Here is a 20,574-nt window from a genome sequence, read left to right as displayed (position 1 = left end):
CCTCTAACACTGTATGGTCTAAAATTGTGAAGTGCTGCTTGTTAAGTAAAATTCAATAGGAAAAAATCTAATTGAAACTTGCACTTCAGTTAATTTGAGTATTTTTTTTAAGAATGTTATTCCCACATTTTCTATTAATTTGGACAGTGTTTATAGAAATGATGTTTGGCATAAAGTTGAATTCTATTCTATTCTATTCTATTCATATAAAACAAGTTATATTTTTTCTTAGTTTCTTCATTCTCATCATGTGATTAGTCTTTCTTTGCATCTTTGTCTTGCTAAAACAGAATGAGTGTTTTTAACCGTCTGGCACCTTTGATCCCACGAGTGCCTGACTCCAGCAGACAAACAAAGGAGCATCCAAAAGTGTGTTTGTCACCTCCTCTGCCACTTTCTTCTCCCGTCATTAAGAAGAAAGCCATTCACATCCCATCATTTGATGAGAAGGGACTTATCTTTGAAAAACACAACACAAAGCTGTACACGGCGGACAGGTAAATTAATGTGAGGTTTGTTTTTCTGTCTTGGATTTATGTGCTACATAATCTAGTAATTATTGGTACATTTTTTTCTTTCCAGATCATTTGATTCAATTTGGACATCCAAGACACCAAGCCCGCCCTCGAGGAGTAAATCATGTCAGCTTTCACAGAGAAACCATGGAGAAAGAGCTTCAACCCTCCCAAGGACCAAACCTAAAACATGCAGCTCTCAGTCTCTCTCTGCAAAACCCAGCACCTCCATTTCTCCTTCTCCTAAGCCAAATTCCTCTCTCACTCTTCCCGCTGTCAAACCAAAGCCAAGTGATTCTCTTCATCTTCCCGCCTCACAGGCGAGTGATCTTTCTCCATTACTGCACCAGCCAGCACCAAAGCCGAGTGTATCTCCAACTCTGACAGTCCCAACACCCAGGCTAAGCCCATCTCCAACGTCCCTTTGCCAAGGGACGAGCTCAGACGGTGCACCAGTAAAACAGCCTTCTCCTATTGCAAAAGAAAGACGTGCTAAATCGATTCCCATCTGTAATGTCATAGCGGAGACATCAAATGAGATAAAGCATGAAATTCTTGACCAGGATGCTTTACTGGACTTTACTCACCCCGAGATGAGAAAAGGTCGTATGAACAGAGAGTCTCAACATCAGACTTACTCAGAATCCTACAGACGCCCGGTCACATCTTCGAATCCTTGCTTTCTGCAAAGCAAACTTGGACTAAGTAAAAAAGAAAATACTGCCAAAGATGAAGCAAAGGCTCTGCAAAGGAGTACAGACATTACTGCATTACCTAAACCAAAGTGGAACATCAATCAGCACCAGGAATTTCAACCCAGTAGAATGACAGGTACACAAATATCCACTAACTCTAAAGGCATTAAGTCTGCTAACGTTGATCACCGGGAGTCTCCGTCAGTGTTTGATGGACCGGCCACTCTGTCAGGTCCTCAAAGAAAATATAAAAACTACCCTCAGAAGAGCAATTACTCTCAGACCTTACATTTTACCTCAGCTCACCCACCATATGAGCAACTGTATTGTGAGAAAAAAGCAGCTTTACCCGTGACTCCTCAAACATCCTTTTCCACTGAGCCTCTTTTTAATCAGTCAGGCGTTTCGCCAAGCATCGAGGCAAGGAGGAGACGGTTCGACCTGCACAGTGAAACAAGAGCAGAAGGAGCATTTCTATCAGCTTCTCGTCCCAGGAAACAGCAGGAAGAAGAGAACAATAATCAGACAATTACAGGAAACTCTCATAAAATCTTTCATGAAACTGGTGCATCTCAAAACATCAAGTCCCCACAGAGACCCCTCAGGTTCCCGTCGAAGGCACAGAGTCAAACTGTGGATGTAAGGTGTGCAGTGAGTCAGTCTCAATGTTTATCAAAGGATTACAGCTGCCAGTCAAGAGAAGCTGATCAGAAAATGGAGGCTTCCCAGTGCACACACAGGTTAAATCAGCTTAAGACATGTCAGGTGGCACCTCAGACCCAGGAGGCCTCCCACCCTCCCTCTGGTGTGTGCACCACCTCACAAAGGGGATCCTTTTTGAAACCTGACCTTCAGTCACACAGATGTGGCTTAGATCAGGAACAGTCTCCTCCTGACAAACAGATGAAGGTCAGCAGCACAGGACTGAATCAAACAGACAAGTTAGCACCACCTGACCACCGTGGGGTGCCAGCAAAGCTACCAGAACATCCCTCAGAGAAATATGTTGCAAGCTGGCCCCCGTCTGTAGCGCACTGCCCATTCAGCACAGACAGTTTTGGCCTAAGCTCAAAGGGGGTCTTTGACAGAGTATACCAGAGCCTGGAAAAGACAACAACAGCAACAACAGCTTCCAGTCTACTAAATCAGCTGAATGACTCTGAAACAGGCAAAGTATTTTTCTCAGAGGAATCAGAAGACCCCTATTACGTCACGATGTATTACCCAGGCTCAATTTATGTGGGTGAGTACAAATATATCCAAGTCACCTGCAAGATTTTAACAGAACAAACCCAGCGACAGCGCCTCTTTGATGCCCCTGCTTTTATTTGGAGTGGGAGTTGAATAATTTTCTAACTTCTAGGGGGGGTGGGAACTCTGATGAGGGGGTGGTTAAAGAGGATAGCAGAGGGACTAAAGGCAGCGCTTCTTATCAGTAGAGTAACAGACGTGGCGAGGAGAGATGTGACAAAGTTGGTTAGCAGACTGTTTCAAAGTGAATAGCATCGGAAGACGTGCCAAAGCAGTTTTACACTAAAACACGCCGAAAACATGCAGAAAGGAAGGCGGGACGAAAGGAGAGCAGCTCGGAGATAAAGTGTGAGTACGGTGCTGCAGCTGTATTTTTCTTCCTCTAACACCTAAAGAGTAATAACAACACAATATCACACAAACACTGGGAAGTACAGACTAACAGATGTGTCAAACTTAAATCATGTCGTAACATAGCAGGGTAGAGATTAAACAGTAAAACAAAGCACACATAGTACCTCAGCACTGCCTGGATGTTGTATGCCTATGAGTTAAAATGAGAGCTTCTGAGGCCCAACAAGGGAAAAACTACCAGACGTATTTGACACAGCAAAGAAAATATAAACTAACAGCTTCATCTGGAGTCTTCATTAGTAGATTTCTTGCAGTTAGATCTGTTAATATATTTTCTGTCTTACAAGACCCTCAGATTCAGGGTCTCTCGTGGGATCGCACCGCTCAGAAAGCCCTGTTACACTCGCTGTTAATCATTACACACTGAGCTTCCACCGGTGGCAGGATACATCAGAGCACATTTGCATTAAATTTGAAGTGCTTTAGTTCACGGCATGTCACAGCTGATAGTGTGTCTCTTCACAGAAAAGGAAGCGCGGCACATACAGACAACGTCTACATATTCAGCCATCATTATTTTAATTATTCAGCACTGTAGTTTTCCTGCTGTGACAAAATGTATTTGGGGGAAAACTTCTCTATACTGCACTTCTTTCTACATTTTAAACAGTGCATTTAGCAGACATGCAGTTGTTACTTTGCAGATAAGACTTCAAACTTTAGGAGCCTGTTTATGTACCTGTGCAAAGCCATTAAAGCTATAAGCTCTTTCTGCTCAAACGATAATGCAGCAGTAATAATGTCCCACATAGCAGTAATGTTTTTGTTAAGCTTTGCATCTACATTAACCCGTACACACACTTTAGGGTCAAATTTGACTCATTTTGATAGTTGACCGCAGCAAAAAAATCAAAAAAATTCAATATCATTCTTTTAGCTTGAAATTTGATGACTTTTCCTAAAGTGACCCAAAAATGAGTATTGTAAAGACTATAAAACAACAGAGAGCAGAATTCATCGTTGCATTAATTACTGCAAGTTGTCCAGGTCGTGAAGCAGCAAAGCAGCCCCAGAACATCACACTATCACCACCATGTTTGACTGTTGGCATGTTGTTGGAACTCAGACCTTCCAAAAGTCCACAGTCCACAGAATATTTTGCCAAAAGTCTTGGGGATCATCAAGATGTTTGGGTGTTTGTTTTTTTTTAACAAATGTCAAACGAGCCTGTGCGACCTTTTTCTCCTTGGAACTCTCCCATGGATACATATATTTCCCCAGTCCCTTATTGTTGAAGCGCGAACACTGACCTAAACTGAGACAAGTCTCAGTTTAGGTCACCAATTGAGTCACCAATGCACTCTTGGAGTAATTTTGGTTGGTCAGTTACTCCTGGGAAGGTTCCAAGTTTTCTCCATTTGTGGATAATGGCTCTCACCATCATTTGCTGGAATCCCAAAGCCCTAGAAATGGCTCTGTAACCATTTCCAGACCGATAGATGTCAATGACTTTGTTTCAAATCTGTTTCTGTAGACTGTCGCATTGCGTGTTTCTTTTTGAGATCTTTTAGCCTACATCACTTTGTCAGGCAGGTTCTGTTTAAGTGATTTCTCAATTCAGCAGGTCTGGCAGTAATCAGGCCACAGAATTAAAAACAGATAATTCACGATTTAAGAGGCAAGTGTGACAAATGTTGCACATATGAAAAAAAAAAAGAGAGAGAGAAAATAAATCAGGAATTGGGCAAGTACTTTTTCACAACATTATTAGTAAAGGATCCATCTTCTTTATCCACCAACACTGTTAAAGATCATCTCCCATGTCTGGACTTGACACTGATTATAACACAATTCAAATTGCTCGCTATAAATACTCTAGCTCTGACAGAAGACACTGTACCCAAAAAAAAATGTCCCTTTGAGATAAAGTCATATTGCGCATGTGCGCTGCATCTCCCCACTCCCTCTCCTCTTGTCGCCTTGGTAACGGAAAAGGAGGGGGCTCACGGCCAGAGGGAAGGAGAGGTACCCGGACTCCTCTTTACATGAGCGTTCCTGTTATTGTTATCAGTGTGGTGGATATATATTACTGCTTCTCGAATTCAGAGCGCCTGTAGGTCGCCCGCTGTCTCCACGAGCTCGTTTGGTCAGTTGAACGGGAGCTGGTGAGTGTGACGACCGTTAGCGGGTGCACGCTAGCAGCTAGCCGTTAACGTTATTATCCAGCGTGACTGGTGAGAGAAACAATGAGGGCGACAGGCTTTGGTAGAGCTAACGTTGGGTAGTCACTTAAAACACGCAGAAAAGGGCGCTTTTATTCATGTTATATGCTAAAGCACGTTTGCTCTTAACTTTCATGAGCTTGGCCATTTTATTATTTTTTCAAACAGGGATTTAAAAAAGGGAGTTTTAGCCTTCATGTAGCCAGAGCATCCTCAGATATCGTACGCTTCAGTTTCCTACATTTGCTGTAGTGTGTAGCTCGAAATAATTGCATTGCAGTGTGGGCTTGTGAGGGCAGGCAGGGAGGGGGCAGAGCTGCATGGCCAGTGAATGAATCAAAGTGACAGCCTCTGCCTCAGTGACCTGTATGTATGATCAGGACTCATGTATCTAGGACTGTGACTTAAAGCATGGCAGCAGGCTGTACACCCTGAAGGACTAAGCTCATCAACATCTTGGCTCGGCCTGCTGCCTGTTACTGTTACCATCTGCCTGCACTGCTTGCTTCACTTAAAGGCTGAGCTCACAAAAACATCTTTTCTTGCTTAGACCCGACTGGTGTCAAAGCCTTGCTCGCAGAGGTTTTTTTTGCATTTCTGGTCAGGCTTTTGAGATTTTTGTGTCCCATGTTTGACATTTCTGCTGCCAACCCAAAGACTAGACAGCTGATTGTAATTTCATCTGTGGTTCTCTGCCAGAATTATTATATCTGTTTTTTCCAATTAGTTTCCTGTTTTGCTTTTTTCCAAAGTGCAAATTTTAGTTTCGTTTTCATTCGTTTTTAATGATTAAAACTTGAGGTGGGACTCACCAGACGATTTAATTACAATACTCAACTCACGATACAGTATCATTGCGATTTTTAACATCTATGCTGAGCATTGCAATAACAAAAATTGCCAATCATGCCCTCAAAGTTAAACTTTGTCAATATCAGATAGAGTCAGTCTGCTATCAGTTTGGGATCAGTCTGGGATTGAATGGAGTGAAGTTGGCAGTTACATCTGCGATCTGCAATAATACATCATTTAACTGTTGTCTAAATCAGCAGGAATTCACATTTAACTATTACATTTATGCTCAACAACCTTCCAGGTCTATAGGAATAACCAGAACTGACTGACAGCCAGCTAAGTCGAGTCCCCTTGAGTTGTGCAAATTGACATCAACTCATTCAGACCGATAATAACATGTCGGCAATGTATCTGCATTTATCAATTAGACAGCAAACCTTTGACAATCTCTTTAAGAGTGACTGCAGTCAGTTCAAGTCAGACTGTGACTGTTTGCAGAAAGTTTGCCTCGTATTAGACAACCTGTGCATTTACCTTGAGATCAAAAGTAGTTGTGAATGTACAACAGGCTCAAGCTTTGGGAATTTATACAAGGAGGTTGTCGTCCTATTTTTACTTGTGTGACTGAGCCTTTAGCTTCCTCTGAATTAGGGGGTATATTTGTCAAGCAAAGTGTGTCCATTGTTGGATGGATTTTTGATTAAATGCAAGTTTGCTAGGCTAACTAATAAATAAAGCCTTTTTAGACAGGGAAATTTCTATTTATGTTTCTGTTTTATGTTAGATTTCTACACTTTTAGGCGTTCTGAATTGCTGTAAATTTGGTAGTTTTATTGGAAAAAAAAAACATAATATTAAAAATGCTGGCTATTATCTTTGCCCCTATAGTATCAGCTATTTATTAAGTATCACACTGTAAAATATAATAATTTCTTTTATTTTAAAAAAGAAAATAATCTTCAAATCAACATCAGAGTTGCTCTCAGAGGTATTTGTAATTCCACTGTATAAACATTGAAAATGTGAAAGAAAAGAAGAGTTAGTTCAGTTTTGGGGGTTAAAATGAAATGTAAATGATTTTTCATTGTTTTGACTTTTTTTTTTTTTTTTTTTGGAGTGGAGGACACCTTTATTAAGAAGACCTGAGTTTGTTCAGTCAGGCATTGATTTCTACACTTGGGGGGTGATCAGGGCTGAGACATACTCTGCTGTGTTGAGCAGATAGAAATAATAGATGGGCAACCTGGGTGTGATGAAGGCTGGAGGTTAGAGCAGCGCTTTTGTAACTCAGGTCAGGTCAGATGCTGCCCCACCTCTGCAGTCTTTCGGAGTAGTTGTTACTCATTAGTGCAAGAACTTCCCCGATTATAAATGCTAGATTTCCAGGAATCAATTAAATTATTCACAGTGCCCTAATTTCAGGTTCTGTCAGGCACTTCTGTACACCGATAGTGGATTTTACTGTTTACACTGTCTGTGTAATATGTGATAACGTAATAAAATAATAACAGCTTAACTCTCCAGTCATTATTCTCAGCTATTCTCATTTGATTTCCTACCTGCTGAGTTAAATGCTTAAGGTCGTGTGGACTCTTGTGGTTAGATGTGAGCATAACGAGTTGATTCAGTTCTGTCTCATATGTTATGTTCAAGCTCAAACTGTGCATGAGTCATCTTTTTATAAATTGATTTATTAACCCCTGGACTTTAACAGCTGATCTGTGTTTCATCAAGATTTCTGCTTATGTTCAAAACATTCTGCACACTTTTAGGAATAAGGTTTATCTCAACCTTTGAGGCAAACTCAAAAAGCACAGGCAGCATTAATCCGAAGATGAATCTTATTTTTAAACTAGAAACTATGCTGCTAAACTCAAATACTGTGTCTCAGAGCTATTTTGCTTTCAGACTTGGACCTCCCTCTCCCTTTTCCTTCCATCTCTGTCATATTCTTCAGCTTTTCTTTTTGTATATGGATGTGTGTGAAATATGAGCGCAGACATACAGTAACATCTATCTGTTGGTAAAAAAGAAACAAATGATGTTATAGCAGTTTTTCTTCTCAGTCATCAGCTTTCTTTTGTGCTTTTGTTGTGTGGGGTTTGGGTCGGATGAGGCAGTGGACTGGATCCCTCCTGAAATGTACATCTGTGTCCATGTTGGGACCTTCAGATGTCTTGATTTGTTTGATTGAACACTCAAAGATATTTACTTTATTACATAACTGACAAAGAAAAAAAAATGTTAGCCACATTTAAGTCTCTTCAACTTCTCTTAACTTTTATTTTAATCAGTTGTTCATTCATTCATTCATTCATTCATTCATTCATTCATTCATTAATACAGTTCACATGGTTATGAAACTTGAAAGTGACAGTTATGCATTAATTACATTTTTCATACGTAAACTCCATGTGTCTGCTAGCCTTGAGTACCACAGCTCCAGTCAGTACCAGATTTTTTTAGGAAGGAGGAAGGGGAGGAGTTCATAAACTGTGATCATAACGTATTCTCCTTTTCAGTCCTTTTTCAATGCCTCAGTATAATGTCAAAAACAGAAGATGTTCCTAATATGCTCATCTCAGACATGAGAACAGAAATCCCTTTTGTTTACAAGAGGCAGCCAATGAGAAGAAGACTTTATGGGAGAGAATAGGGCTAAAATAGTATTTCAGACAGTGGATGAAATAAGCGGTAATTGAGACTCACTTTAAAGTAAAGAAACATTATTCTGAACTGTGAATCATGCAAAGCTACTCTAGTAGAGTCTAAGAATAACAGCATGGAGTTGGACATGAGCACAGTAGGCGCTCTTCAAGGAAAACTTTATTGTAAACATCTGATTTTGCTCACCTCATAATGTTTGTATAGCTCCAGCTTCATATTTTTAAAATAAACAGATAAAACGTTTGTTTTACAAGCACCTTTCATCATAACCATCAAAATCTGGGAAGCAAATTATACAACTACACAAATTATACAAAGCAGTGTTTGCCTGACTAGATGAATGTGAGGATTTTTCTGTTGTTTGGGTGATCGAAGCCTGCTGCAATAACCCATTTCTTCAATGTAGAACGAGTAACTAGAGGAGAGGCCTCGGCTGATCCACTGACCTACTTCCTCGTCATTTTTTCAGTGTGACTTATTTTCATCTTCCTTCCTTTTCTGTAGACATGTCAGACATCGTTCCTCCAGAGGTTAGACCCAAACCAGCTGTCCCTGCCAAACCCCCAAACGTGGGGGCTCCTTCTCCTTCTAGCCCCTTCCCACCCCAGGGCCTGGGTATCGGAGGAGGCGGCATCTCTGCTCCCCCACCGAGCGCCATTCCAGTTCCCATTGGAAGTCATGGTCCGAGCCACGGTGGCAGTCACAGCGTGGGTCATGGCATAGGACACAGCGTTAGTCACGCTGGAAGTCATGCTGGAAGTCACGCTGCACCACACAGCGGCGGTCATGGTGGCTCCCACAGCTCCAGCGGGGGATCCACTCTGCTGGGATACATTGGTATCGACACCATCATTGAGCAGATGAGGAAGAAGACCATGAAGACGGGTTTTGACTTCAATATCATGGTAGTAGGTACGTCACAGTAGACTTGCTTTATGCCTGGACACTTTCTGCCTCTATGGTGCTCCAACCTTAATTCTTCTGCCTTTCACTTCAGGTCACAGCGGTCTGGGAAAGTCAACCCTGGTGAACACCTTATTCAAGTCCCAAGTGAGCAGGAGGAGTGCAGGATGGGCTCGTGATGAGAAGATCCCCAAAACTGTGGAGATCAAGGCAGTGTCTCACGGTGAGTGCAAGGACAGAGAGGCTGCTCTTTCTTTAGAGCCAGGCATTTATATAGCACTTAATTAAAGAGAGAAAATTAACAATCTTTGGCCATGTTCTTAAAAGTCCCACATAGCCTACTTATAGTTCATCAGTGCACCCTGGAAGCTGCCAAGAAATCTAAGCAGCTGAAGGATGGGCCAACTTCTCCCTCTCCTGCAGGCACTTTTAATCACTTGTTGTTTTCGACTGTCCGTGTGCTGGGAATTTAATTGTCATGAATTAATTTTTCAAGCTGCTCTGTAATAACTCTCTTATGTGTCATATAAATCAATCAATGCTGAGACCTACCTTATTTGCGTTCTGTAGCTGTACAGACAAAGTCGAAAGAAGGTTAGGTTTTCATCGCTGTCTGTTGGTGAAATCTCTAAAAATGAACAGATGCTGAAATTCAGTTCAGAGATGGCTGAAAAACAGCAAACAGATCTTTGCTCAGTTTTCTGCTGTCATGTGCCAGTGCACAGTTGGGCACACTGTGGGTTTCCAGGCAATGTGTACAATGTAGACAAGTTTTTCATTAAAGACAGGCACAAAATCAAGGGCAGGGATTGCTCAGTAGGTAGAGTATTCTCCCCATGATCGGAAGCTTGGGGGTTCAAATCCACTGAACGGCTACCCTGAGGTACTATTGAGCAAGGGTCTCTACACACTGCTCCCTGGGCGCTGGATTGGTAGTTGCGTACTGCTTCACTGAATGAATGGGTTAAGTGCAGAGGACTAAGCAATCCCCTACGGTATTAATAAAGTATACATTATTATTATAAAGGTACAATATCCAAAAATAAATAAATAGATAATAATAACATTTAAAAAACAAGCTGACAGGAACATGTAGCAAGAAATATGATGGAAAACCAAGGCTAAAGATCTGATAGTAGCTGATTGGCAGCAGAGGTGTAGAGGTCAGGTGGTGCTGAATGATCCTCCTGGCATGGTACTTGAGTAGTCGATGTTCAATGCAGAGATTTGCACACATGTCTACATGTTGTTGCTGCATGCTGTCACCAGGAGGCAGTGTTACATGCATGTGGAAGAACCTCTAATGTGGTCACTGCTGTTTGTGCTTGTTTGTCCTTTAGCTTAGCCTCTGCAACAAAGACAATAGTAAGAATATACAAAACAAACTGTTTTATCTTTATTGTTATTTTATGCTTCCTCTCCTGTTTGTGGTTGACTTTGATGTTCAAGCCAACTTAAAAAAAGAAAACTAAAACTGTTTGTTTGGATATTTTGTGTTCTGTTGCAAAAAAGAAAATACTTTGCCTTGTGGATATCCATTGGATTTGTCAATCTCAGGCTGCTGGAGTTTCATGCACACTTAAGATAATCCTTTGAATATGTTTTTGCTCATACTAAAGACTGCAGATTTCTGCTGCCGCCCTGTTTACTTTGAAAGTACAGTGATAGTGGTGGAATAACTTCAGCAAAACAAAATAGCTATAGTGTTTTAGGATAGACTTGGGAAGTTGTGAGCTTACCTTTTAAGGCTGGGTCATCATGTTTTATAACACAACATCAAGTAAAATAGGCTTCTGATATTTCTACACTTTTTTTACATCTCGTTTATGATGGACTGTTTGGAGTTTGACAGATTAAAAAGGAGCTTCAATTTTGTATTAAAACTTTTTTGTGTTATTTTCTTATCCAACGTTTAGATTGTATGGCAGATTTGTTTGGTCTGCTGCTGCTTATAGTTTATTCTGTCTTTCTGTCTGTAATTGTTTCTCCAATACACAGATTAATTAAGAAGAAATCCTTTGGAAGAATTAAACATGATTTTTTTGAGATACAGAATCAGTTATAATATTTGGCAATTAGACCCATCATAGCAGGACAGAATGCCAGCGTCCAGAGTCCAGACACTGGTGGTGGTGAGGATGAAGATGAAGGCTTGGATGGAGCTCTGAGATGGTGAGGAAGTGGGTTGCCGAGATTTAAAGTATGCAGAATGCAGGCTTATTGGTTCGCTGAAGGCAAGCAAGAAGATGATTGGGAAAGAGCAATGATATCAGTATTGACTTTGACAGCATTGGAAAAGTGGATGTGTTGAAAAGTATAGATCATAGCAGCTGAACACCCAGGATAGCAGGCAGATGAGTGATAACAGTCTTTTTTTAAGCTCCAGTGCATTTGACCTCACAGGGCCAACATATTGCAGGGTGTTGCTCACTATCATTTTAAGATCTGCTGGCGTGCTGCGTGTGCTTTCATTTCACTGTTGTTTGACTGACTGGGGGTTTAAAAGGGTCTTACTTAACCTCAGTGAAGTTTCTGAGAGTGCGGGCAGTCGGTCATATTTCACAGGAGTCACAAAGCACCATATCGCTGAGCTCAGTTTGTGGAGTCTGATCAAAGCTAGGACCAACCATGACCCAATTTAAAGCCCAAAGTATTTGTGAGTAAAATGCGAGACAACCTCAGAGCTCAGAGTTATGTCTCCATGGTAACAACCGTAGATCAGCCTGACAGCTGATGCAAAGATGTAAACATAGCTCAATTTGTGGCTCACTTTCAAAGTTACAGGATGAGGAATCAGAAAGCTGTTCTTGTAGAACATCTGTGTAACTGAGAAGCTTTCCACTCAAGTAACAGGGGCAAGCAGTGACAGTCAGCCGTGTGCTTGATTTGAATAAAGTTTTAAATTATCCACAGTGCAGCCCAAACGAATCGCTATTTACAGCTACTCTGTATAACATTTGAAAATGTCGTATTTTGGTGCCCCTCCCCCACTATTAGTATCAAATCCTCACTGTGGCAGACAGCTCACTATGTAGCATTCAAGCCTGTGCTCATTATGCCTTCTGGGACCTAGCTGCCATTTGCACGTCCTTGACGACTTATGAGCTCCCGAGGAAACTGTAGGGACATGTCAAGCCCGTGGGCTGCTACAGTTTACGTGATCATGCTCCCATTGCCTGCGGATGACAGTGACCTGATATTATTATGCCAGGAGACGAAGCATAAAAAATTCTGGCCATACTATTAATATTGTATTTGCTGTTTGTGTGATTATAGCAAACACGAACATTCAGTCAATATGTTGAATATTCAAGTTTTTATTTGTTTTTAAATAAAAACATTAAATGTGTTCTTCTTCTGTGGTAAAGGTAAGTACATCCTTGGTTTAGACACTACCTTTGCCCCCTTCAGCATACATAACTTCTTGTAGGTGTGTAATTGCCCAAGAGACTCTGGGATCAGCTTTCTGCGACTTTCTATGTGAAATTCCTTCAGTTATTGGATGTTAGAGGATGTTGGCTGTGCAGGAATTGGTAGTTGCACAGACTGCGTCACATCATCCTGAAGAGCACTTTGAAATGATGCAGACGCTGCCCAGACCCCGGACATCTCCTAAACTGCTTTTGCCACTGTCTTGTTTATATAAAAGAGCTGGTCTTTGCCTTTATTGCCACTGGTAAACAGTCAGTTTTCTCTGATGCTCTCTTTGAAAAGCAGAAGCTATTTCCTGGCATGGAGGTGCATGCACTACCTTACCTGCAAATCCTGTGATGAAATTTTGCAGCTCTGTGAGATTTTAAATAATGGGCAGCATAGTGGTTAGTGAAATCATCTCACTGATTGGCTTGGGCCTCTGTATATGGAGTTTTTGGGTCAGTTTTGACTCTGGCTTCAGGCGATAGATTGATTGATCCTGGACAAACGAATTTCTTGTAGCCACTTGTAGATTTTTTATTTTTATAGTAGAACATCCTAAATCTCTGAGGTTTAGTTCCACTACTTGGTACATAATCTGGAAAATTTCAAGGTGAAAATCATGTACCTTATTTTTCCAAATAATTTGTTTATTATATAATTAAGTTTTAAAATGACTTCTGAATATGATGTTTATCTCTCACTGTATCACTTGTATCTATGGCCATTGTTCAAAAAAGAAGAGAAAGATTTGCATGTCGAGTGCACTGCCTCACAAATGTGCTTCAGGAAGAATGGTTACATATTCCCATAAACACAGGCCTATACCTTGTGCAAAACCTTCCCAGAAGACTTGAAGCTGTTATTATTTATTTTGCTGATTTCTTTGTGTGAACATGTTTTTTTTTTTCTTTTTAGTTATTGAAGAGGGTGGTGTGAAGATGAAGCTGACAGTTGTCGACACTCCGGGCTTCGGAGACCAAATCAATAACGACAACTGGTGAGATTTCCAGCTCCGGCACTGTTAAAGCATCATAAATGTCATAATAACTGCCTTATATCACCGAGGACAAATCTCCACCTTTCATCTTTAAAAACTGTATTCAAGGTTTAGGAGTGAATCAGTGCTCCCTCAAACATGTTTTTTCCTGCCTCGGTGATGTTTTGCTTCTGTTGTATCCACAGCTGGGAGCCCATCTCCAAATACATCAATGAGCAGTATGAGAAGTTCCTGAAGGAGGAGGTCAACATCACCAGAAAGAAGCGAATCCCGGACACCAGGGTGCACTGCTGTCTCTATTTTATCTCCCCAACCGGACACTCGTAAGTTAAGCTTTGGCTGTATGGAAGTAAATCAATCAGACCATCTTTAAGTATCTGATTCTTTAAGGGATGTGGGTTTTTTTTTAAGTAATCTGTAAATGGTAAATGGCCTGTATTTGTATAGCGCTTTACTTGGTCCTTAAGGACCCCAAAGTGCTTTACACATTCACCCATTCACACACACATTCACACACTGTATGCTGGTGAGACACACACGCACAAAGCTCACAGTGTTAATGTCTCTTTATTCAAAAAACATTTAATTTCACATTATCAAAGCCTTAAATTGAGTGTGCTACTTTATATTGCAGACAGCACACACCTCTCTCTCCTTTTCACAATTAGCTCCTGCTGACAAGTGTGAAATTGCTTTCTAATGAATAAGTGGATACAGTCTTTTGTGTATTACTGCCAGCGTATCTCATCTTTCTTAGCCAGGGTAATTGAGACCGACAGGATGTCTTATGTGCAGGCAAACAAGAGCTGGGACACAACCTTTGTTCAATGATAAGCCCACTTGAAAAAAAAAAAGATTCTCACTGTAAGTCTTCTGTAATCGCTGCAAGGCCAAGGAAAGGTAATGAGACGTATGAGAAATGACAAATGAATTCCAGACGCCTCCTTCTTTTATTCAGTGTTTATGAGCTTCCACATCTCCTATATCTGCCCTCATGACTCACTGTAATTATTTGTCCTTCTGCTTCAGTCTTCGACAGCTAGATACTGAGTTCATGAAGCGCCTGAGTCACTCGGTCAACATTATTCCCATCATTGCCAAAGCAGATACACTGACCATTGAGGAGAGACAGGAGTTCAAGCAGAGGGTGAGTTTCACCAGTAATCTGACTTCAAAATGTCTTTCTTCATAGATATTTACTGATGAGTGTGCAAAGCTGCTGTAATAAACATTTTATACCAGCAGTGGATCCAAGTTACTAAACTCTACAGCTAAAAAGTTTTCTTAGTGATTTGACTTCTCATCCAGAACCTCAGTGACCTTCAGTAAACATTTTTCTGATCACTTCATGGTCTCAGGCACTAATTTTTAAGTCTTATTCAATGATCCCAAGGCCAGTAAACACAGTATGTTGGGCGAACTGTTTGCCAGCCACTAGCAATTTGGCCCAGTGACAGTGATTTACCTGTCAAGTCATACACCTGAAAATACCAACAAACGTCAATCATCAAACCGATTGTTCAGATAGTTTTAAATGTGAAGAAATGCAGTATTTTTACCTGTTCCTGTCCATCCAACGCAACAGAATTAAGAAGGAGCTAAAAGAACATCTGTGTGCAGATAAACTATTAGTTTAATTTGCTAAGAAATTCAATTCAATTCAATTTCCCAGATTTCTTGTATGCTTTGCTGATAGTAGTCATCCACCCCAGGATTCGGTGTTTACTCCACTACATTTATTTTAAAGTTTCAGTTACTAATTACATTTCTGACATAGATTTATAATATTAAATCTAAATCTACTAATAGATTATTAATCTATGGTAGGTTTATAAATTAAGCTAGCAATGTATGAAATCATTTTCCTGGTTGTAGGCCAGTAAAAATACACAAGGGGCTGGTAAAAGTCTGTCCTGGCTGTTTCCCAGTAGAGAAAAACTGAATGAATTAATTAAAAAAGACTTTTGGTCCTTTGTGCAGTGTTGGGTACCATTGTGACTAGTGGTTTTTTTTTTAATTCATTTTTCCTTGCTTTTGTCTGCACTCCAGGTAAGGAAGGAGCTGGAGATGAGCGGGATTGAATTTTACCCACAAAAAGAGTTTGATGATGACATGGAAGACAAGAGTGACAACGATAAAATCAGAGTAAGTCGCTTTTTTGTCTCACGCGATATTTGTCGAGCGATTTTCTTCCTTGGCATTAGAATGAATCTTTGATACTCAGCTTTAACCCAGCCTCTTTCACAAACATGCAGCGAGTCCCCTAAGCAGAATGCCAGGGCACTTGGGCGTGTGGTGTATTTGTTTCATCTCATAAACCTCGCGTAGCTCTCTTCGGTACACTGAACCATGTTCAAATGTCTCTGTTCACAGGAGGCGATGCCCTTTGCTGTGGTGGGGAGCGACAAAGAATATCAAGTGAACGGCAAACGGGTTCTGGGGAGGAAGACAGCGTGGGGAATTGTGGAGGGTGAGTCAAACGCTCTCCATGAACGAGTTTCTCTGTTTGGTTTTTTACACAGGACTGATGTTGATGGATTTCTGTCTCTGTTTTTCTGCTTTGTGCAGTTGAAAATCCAAACCATTGTGAGTTTGCTCAGCTGAGAGATTTTCTGATCAGGTAAAACTTTCTTTTAAAGCATCTTTTTAAATAATGCAAAAAAGTGGAATAAAGAAATGAAATAAAACAAAGAAAAAAATCACTTTTCTCTATTAGTAAACTTTCTCAGCATTTTAACAGTAACACAAATGTATTGATCGCCAGTAACTGGTCACTTTATTAGGTACACAGTGCTAGTATTGGGTTGCCCAATACCGCCTGACTGAACTAATGATACAAGGCAGAGTATCCATGCTTTCAGGATGTTAAGGCCAAAATTCTGACTCTAGCATCTGAATGTCACAGCAGAAATCAGCCCTTTTCAGACCAGATGACATTTTTTAATTTTCCATTGTTTTGTAAGCCCCTGCAAACTGCAGCATCAGTTTCCTGTTTCTAGCACTGCTGAAGTGACACCTAGAGTGCTCTTCTGCTGCTGTACCCCATCTGCTTCAAGATTCAGTGTGCTGTGCATTAAGAGATGCTCTTCTGCATGCCTGGGTTGTAACAATTATTTAATTGAGTTAATGTTTCATTCCTACCAGCTTGAAGCAGTCTGGCCACTCTCCTCTGTTCTCTGACATCAACAAACCTTTTTCTCTAAGAGAATTTCCACTCACTGGATATTTTCTTGCTTTCAGACTACTCTCTGTAAACTCTAGTTATGATTTCTGATCCTCAATTTGAACTTCTACGTGCCTGGATGCATTGAGTTGCTGCCATCTGATTAGCTAATTAGATATTTGTGTTAACAAGCAGTTGAGCAGGTGTACCTAACAACGTGGCCAGTGAGTATAAATTTTATTTAAGTGACCATTTGGTCTCTGAAACGTCAGAAAAACAGTTAAATTTGTAGGGTGGATTTTTGTTCTGATAAACTGGGATAGTTTAACATCACAGAAAGAGCAAATATTCACATTTAAAATAAATTACATTAATTAATTATAGTTTTATGAAGATGGGTCCTGATCAACTATTTGATAAAGCGATTAAAGTTATTTCCTCTCTAAAAAAAAATTAAAGCACTTTTATTATAATAAATGTGAAATGTTTTCAAAGCGGTTTTTGAATATAAGACTATGCAATTTTCTTTGATTGTGAGAAAACGTTTGTTTCTTGTGTTTGCTGTTGTGGAGGATTTTACCATTTTATTACCACAACACAAGAACAACAATACTGTATTTCAAAACACAGTAACTCTTGTCCCTTCCTCTGTCAAATGAACGTACTTAACTAATAACTCGCCCACTCTCTGTATTTACATTCATCTTTTGAAGGTCTCACCTGCAGGATCTGAAGGAAGTCACTCATAACATTCACTATGAAACGTACCGTGCCAAGAGACTGAATGAGAACGGAGGTCTGCACCCCATATCGTCCGCTGATACCCAGGAGAGCAACCTGTAGTCAGAGAGAGAGTGAAAACAATGAGTCCAATAGATGAATCTACAAAATACTATAATCCTTATCACCACAGCATTGCTGCATGCGTGGAAAAGAAAATTAATGTGTTAAGAATTGGTGTCATTTAATCCCCAAACTCCACCCATCCTTTTCTTCATATTCTTCCCCACCAAGCATATCAAACCCCTCTGTTACCATTTTCCATTCATCCCAGTGAGTCTTTGGAGGAAAGACATAATGTAAAAGAGACTTACTGCCGGTAACGTTTTTTCCACTGCCAGCGCCTTTTCTCATTGTTCAGAGTGTACATGGAAAGTGCTCGTGTCTCTCGTGTACGGGAGGCTGATTTTTAAGCCTGTGTGTTGTGTAGCAACTGACAGCCGAGTTTAGACAAACAAAGTGATTTGCTCTAAATATTAAAATCATAATTCCTGTGTAGCAACGGTGCATTAGCCGGCTCTGCGGCTGGCTCTGTTGAAATTGCCAATTTTAAATTCTGAGCAGCAGCTGTTCATTTAAAGGAAGAATCCCAGCGGCTTTGCTGTCAAGAGGGTTTAACGAACATTACAAGCTGTGCTGCCTTCTTTAATAACCGAGTCCACGAAGGAAAATAATGAACTTTCTCTTGAGAGTTGCAGCATTAGTCACATGTAAAATGCAGTTTATAAGGAGTCCACATGGTGAGTGACTGCTCGCTGACGATTCAGTGATTCACAGGTAACAAACACAAATTTAGCTGTTCATGCAGATGCAGCTCACCGTGTTTTGTTTCAGCACGGTACTCATACAGGAAACTGCATCTGTGTTCACTTGCAGCAGTGAGCTGTGCTCTTGCACTTCCACCATGCATATTTTATCAAGGTTCAGACTGATTTTTGTTAGATGTTTCCTGTTTAAATAGTTGACAGGCAGTAGATGCAGGATTTATAACAAATTGCATATACAAGCTTTCCCAGCTGGAATGACTTGTTTTTGGTCTTTGAGAGCCACTACTATCAGTGCAAACGTTGTTTTGTTTAAATATTTTTGGTTGTTGTTTTTTTCTTTATCATGACCATTCATGGCAAGTAGCCATTCAATAAAATATTATATTAAACCCGAAAGAAATCCCATCACTGGTTTGGTCATCGCATCTTTTTTTGCACACAGGAAAGCAGGAGAATTGAAATATTTTTGATATATTTGTATTAATATTCAATTCCTGCTGTGCACCACTTGGTGGCAGCACGCTGCCACATTAAAGAAGTTTAACGGAGCAGCTCCATCTGCCCCAGATGTTCTGACTGCTGAGATTTTTTTCTCAAATATGTCACATCCAGTTCTGATGAAGTTTACTCTTCTGCTGTCAGCAGCAAAGACATTGGGTTTACAAAAAACTTTGATAATATCACCCTTTTCATAATATTATAACATTGCCAAGGTGTTTACCAGGTTTTCTTCAGGAACTAAATATGATATTCTGCCACAGGCTGTCTGCATTAGAACACAAACTACAAATCTTTTAACATATCTCAATCTTTTTTTAAATCCATTCAGCCTTTTTAATCAATCATATGTATTTGTATGATTTTGAAATCAAGTGTGTGCAACAGTATGGTAGTAGTTGTCCGTGATTGTAGTGCAGTCAGAGGTTTTCGAGCAGAAATCTGAAACAGTGTTAATGAACCATTGTTCCTACCGTGTTTGTGTGCATGCTTGTGTTAATATTGCCTGTTTGATTACAGCCAGTCGGTTCACTCATTCCTGCAACTTCACATCCACTAACAGTTACTGTGTTTCTGAATGTGTGATGTGTAAATTTAATTGATATATCACAAGGTAAAGCGCTGCTGTCTTACCCCCAAACTAAGCTGATGGCCCCCACGCACACACGTATCACCCAGCCCTGTCACTCAGTGAAAACTCGCAATGTACATTTATTTAACAACTTCTCACAAAGTTGCTGTGACACACCGATGTATGATTTCCTGTCTTGTATGGAGTTATTTTTACATTATGTCTTATTATTGTAACTTATTCTTTATTTAATAAAAACACATGATCATGTTCTTAGAATTTTGTCATGATTTCTCTTCTGAATGTTCACATAACCACCTGTGTGTTGTTGTCTTTGTTGTTTATAATGATGTTACATACTGTGTCAGTGAGGTCCATAATTTATTGGAAAAAGATGCTCTTTTTATAGTTTTAGTGTACACCACCACTGTGGATTGTAAATCAATCAATATGCGATTGACGTGCAGACTTTCAGCTTTAATTTGAGAGGTTTTACAATTTCAGAGGTTAAAAATTAATGGGACAATTGACTCACAAGCAGTTCATGGCCAGGTGCTCCCTTGTTGTTTCATCAGAAATGAAGCAGACATGAAGTCAATTCAAAGTGATTAATTTTTATTTTATAGCTTTTCATTGCAATTTTAAATATGAATCCAAAAATAATCTCAAGTGCAAGCGAAGAAGATCATCATTAGACAGAAAAAGACTGAAGAAAAAACTTGGATGAGTGACGACACATTTCTCCTACTGAAAACACTCCGTCCAAATGAAGAGAATCAGCTGTCTAGGATGTCCTTAACTTGATGAGCATCAAGACAACAATACGTATTCTTAAAAAGAATTAACGTACTGAACAGCTCAGCAGTACATGCATGGTGACAAAATTATTTACACCATTAAAAACAACATTATATTATCTAATCAAGTCCAAAACTTGAGGAGGTGTCATTGTCAAACTCTAATATCAACAGACACCTTG

General features: G+C 40.1%; 1 protein-coding gene across 4 annotated transcripts; it reads left to right on the top strand.

Annotated features, from left to right (window-relative positions):
• The first annotated feature begins 320 nt into the window (after nucleotides 1-320).
• On the top strand, nucleotides 321-19,867 carry sept3 (septin 3). Of its 4 annotated transcripts, XM_040024520.1 has the most exons (11): nucleotides 321-497; nucleotides 583-2,453; nucleotides 9,004-9,411; nucleotides 9,497-9,625; nucleotides 13,735-13,816; nucleotides 14,002-14,139; nucleotides 14,846-14,963; nucleotides 15,866-15,961; nucleotides 16,190-16,286; nucleotides 16,385-16,436; nucleotides 17,693-19,867. In XM_040024520.1, the coding sequence occupies exons 2-11, from the start codon at nucleotides 1,109-1,111 to the stop codon at nucleotides 17,820-17,822; spliced, it is 2,595 nt and encodes an 864-aa protein (XP_039880454.1). In that variant the 5' UTR covers nucleotides 321-497; nucleotides 583-1,108; the 3' UTR covers nucleotides 17,823-19,867. The 4 variants fall into 4 exon arrangements, with proteins under 4 accessions (XP_039880454.1, XP_039880457.1, XP_039880455.1 ...); XM_040024523.1 differs by lacking the exons at nucleotides 321-497; nucleotides 583-2,453 and adding an exon at nucleotides 2,656-2,809; XM_040024521.1 differs by lacking the exons at nucleotides 321-497; nucleotides 583-2,453 and adding an exon at nucleotides 4,567-4,840.
• The last annotated feature ends 707 nt before the right edge of the window (nucleotides 19,868-20,574 follow it).

This window comes from Simochromis diagramma, unplaced genomic scaffold, assembly GCF_900408965.1.
Source record: "Simochromis diagramma unplaced genomic scaffold, fSimDia1.1 OVJJ01000302.1, whole genome shotgun sequence".
In the NCBI taxonomy this organism is placed as follows: Eukaryota; Metazoa; Chordata; class Actinopteri; order Cichliformes; family Cichlidae; genus Simochromis; species Simochromis diagramma.
This window is presented reverse-complemented; position numbering and strand designations above follow the sequence as displayed.